Source organism: Perkinsus marinus, assembly GCF_000006405.1.
Source record: "Perkinsus marinus ATCC 50983 genomic scaffold scf_1104296936226, whole genome shotgun sequence".
NCBI lineage: Eukaryota > Perkinsozoa > Perkinsida > Perkinsidae > Perkinsus > Perkinsus marinus.
Genome location: NW_003214196.1, coordinates 13,840 through 15,474, shown reverse-complemented (window position 1 = coordinate 15,474; position 1,635 = coordinate 13,840). Strand labels below are relative to the sequence as shown.

Here is a 1,635-nt window from a genome sequence, read left to right as displayed (position 1 = left end):
TATTCATGAATCATGCTCAATGAACCCGAAGGAAAAGGTCGTTGGAGCCTGCTTACATAGCCCAGCGGTATCCATTTCAGGAAGTGAGATAGAGTATTGAGGGTTGTCTTGATCAGACCTTCTCTTACTGAGCTCTTATCGGCGACATAGCTTTGGAGCAGGAACATACCTGTCGAGGGCTATTTATAGGTGAACATTCACCGTGAAAATCAGTACATAGATCGAATATGCAAGCAAATTGTGAACTCATCGTTTGCTTCATCTTCAAGACTCGGCTCGACGTCATCGTTTCCGGACCAAAATCGAATACCTGATCATCACCAGAAGTCACACGGGTTACACATCTTAACGATGCAGTAGCTTAGCGGAACGCCGCGAAGGGATCCACGCAGTACGAGATTATGAATCGCCTCGTGTTGCAAACACAATGATGGCCCCACCTCTTCCGATAGCATCTGGAGAATCTTCAGATTGTTCTCACAGAGATTCTGAGAGCTCTTGGCAGAAGTACCTAGCATCTACCATGAGGGCTCGGGCAGGAGGAGCACGCAAGCTTACACAAGTCTGGTATGAAGGATTCCCATGCATTCAATCGCCACTCCTAATAACGAATATCCCGCTGAAACTAAAGTAACTAATACTACCTGCTTCACTAAACACACTAGAGTCTCGTTCAACTTCATGAGGAAATGACGAGTATTTTGATCGGCATCTCGTTGGGCCAGCTCGATATTCAGCGACACTACATACGACTTGATGCCTTCCTGACAGGACAAACGCCGTCGAATTCGAACAGTGAAGTAATCAGAGAGAGAATAGGAGGGGTCTAGACGGTAACACTCTTAGCCTGCGGACAACCGACACGCTTAAGATTCCAAGATTCGGAAGAGATCATGAGCACACTGGTAGCGACCGCATTGGCCATGGAGTCCTTGATGTAACCGAACCTACTTGATTCTCCTTTTCTATCGTATTCCACCGTGTATTGATAGCTTCCTTCAATATCTGCAGCGCCTAAGAAAACAATAGAATTTTGCCAGGCGCTCCGTGGATTGTAGCCATCAGATAGGTACTATGTCGGAGACGTAAACACTATAAAGGATACGCTATGAGCTGAACGTACATAAAACTTGGTGTTGGGATCCTGGCTCATGGACAGGATACCGTCTACCAGCCTCCACGATCCCTCGTTGGATTTCAAAGTCCTCAACACCTCATCTGAAATGCGCCTCTGTTCCTGCGTACCCGTGTACCTGATTGCAACCCCGATACGTCGAAGGGTCCTGCAGAGCGGCATTTTAACTACAACCAACCCGACCATTGTCATCATGACACATTGGCCTCAGCCTAGTGAGTAATGCATAACTACTCGCATTGTGAGCCTCTCATGGAATTCCTCGCATTGACGAACCACACTCGAGTAGCGACAGAATTCAACCTTCCGGCGTAACCAGTATATAACGAGATTCCTAACAGCTACTACGGGATTGGGAAGCTAGGCAAGCGGAGTCGTTATCAACATAATCACGAGTATAAAGTCGAGCTCGTACAAAACAGTTCATACTCGGGTTGATTCAATTCCCAGCATGTGCTCCAGATGACCAATTCCTCCGTTTTCATATTGCTCCCCAAAAA

The 1,635-nt window shown here is 46.9% G+C and overlaps 1 protein-coding gene across 1 annotated transcript in view; it reads right to left on the bottom strand.

The window, feature by feature from the left end:
- The window catches only part of Pmar_PMAR016218 (chromosome region maintenance protein, putative), a gene marked incomplete at both ends in the record, with an annotated part of 3,940 nt that extends 2,619 nt beyond the window's left edge, over positions 1 to 1,321 (bottom strand). The window contains 8 exons of the mRNA XM_002783746.1: positions 57 to 169; positions 217 to 310; positions 441 to 511; positions 559 to 601; positions 645 to 764; positions 952 to 1,014; positions 1,124 to 1,253; positions 1,314 to 1,321. Coding sequence (XP_002783792.1) covers positions 57 to 169; positions 217 to 310; positions 441 to 511; positions 559 to 601; positions 645 to 764; positions 952 to 1,014; positions 1,124 to 1,253; positions 1,314 to 1,321 — 642 coding nt within the window. The remainder of the gene's footprint in view (positions 1 to 56; positions 170 to 216; positions 311 to 440; positions 512 to 558; positions 602 to 644; positions 765 to 951; positions 1,015 to 1,123; positions 1,254 to 1,313) is intronic.
- Positions 1,322 to 1,635: the final 314 nt, after the last annotated feature.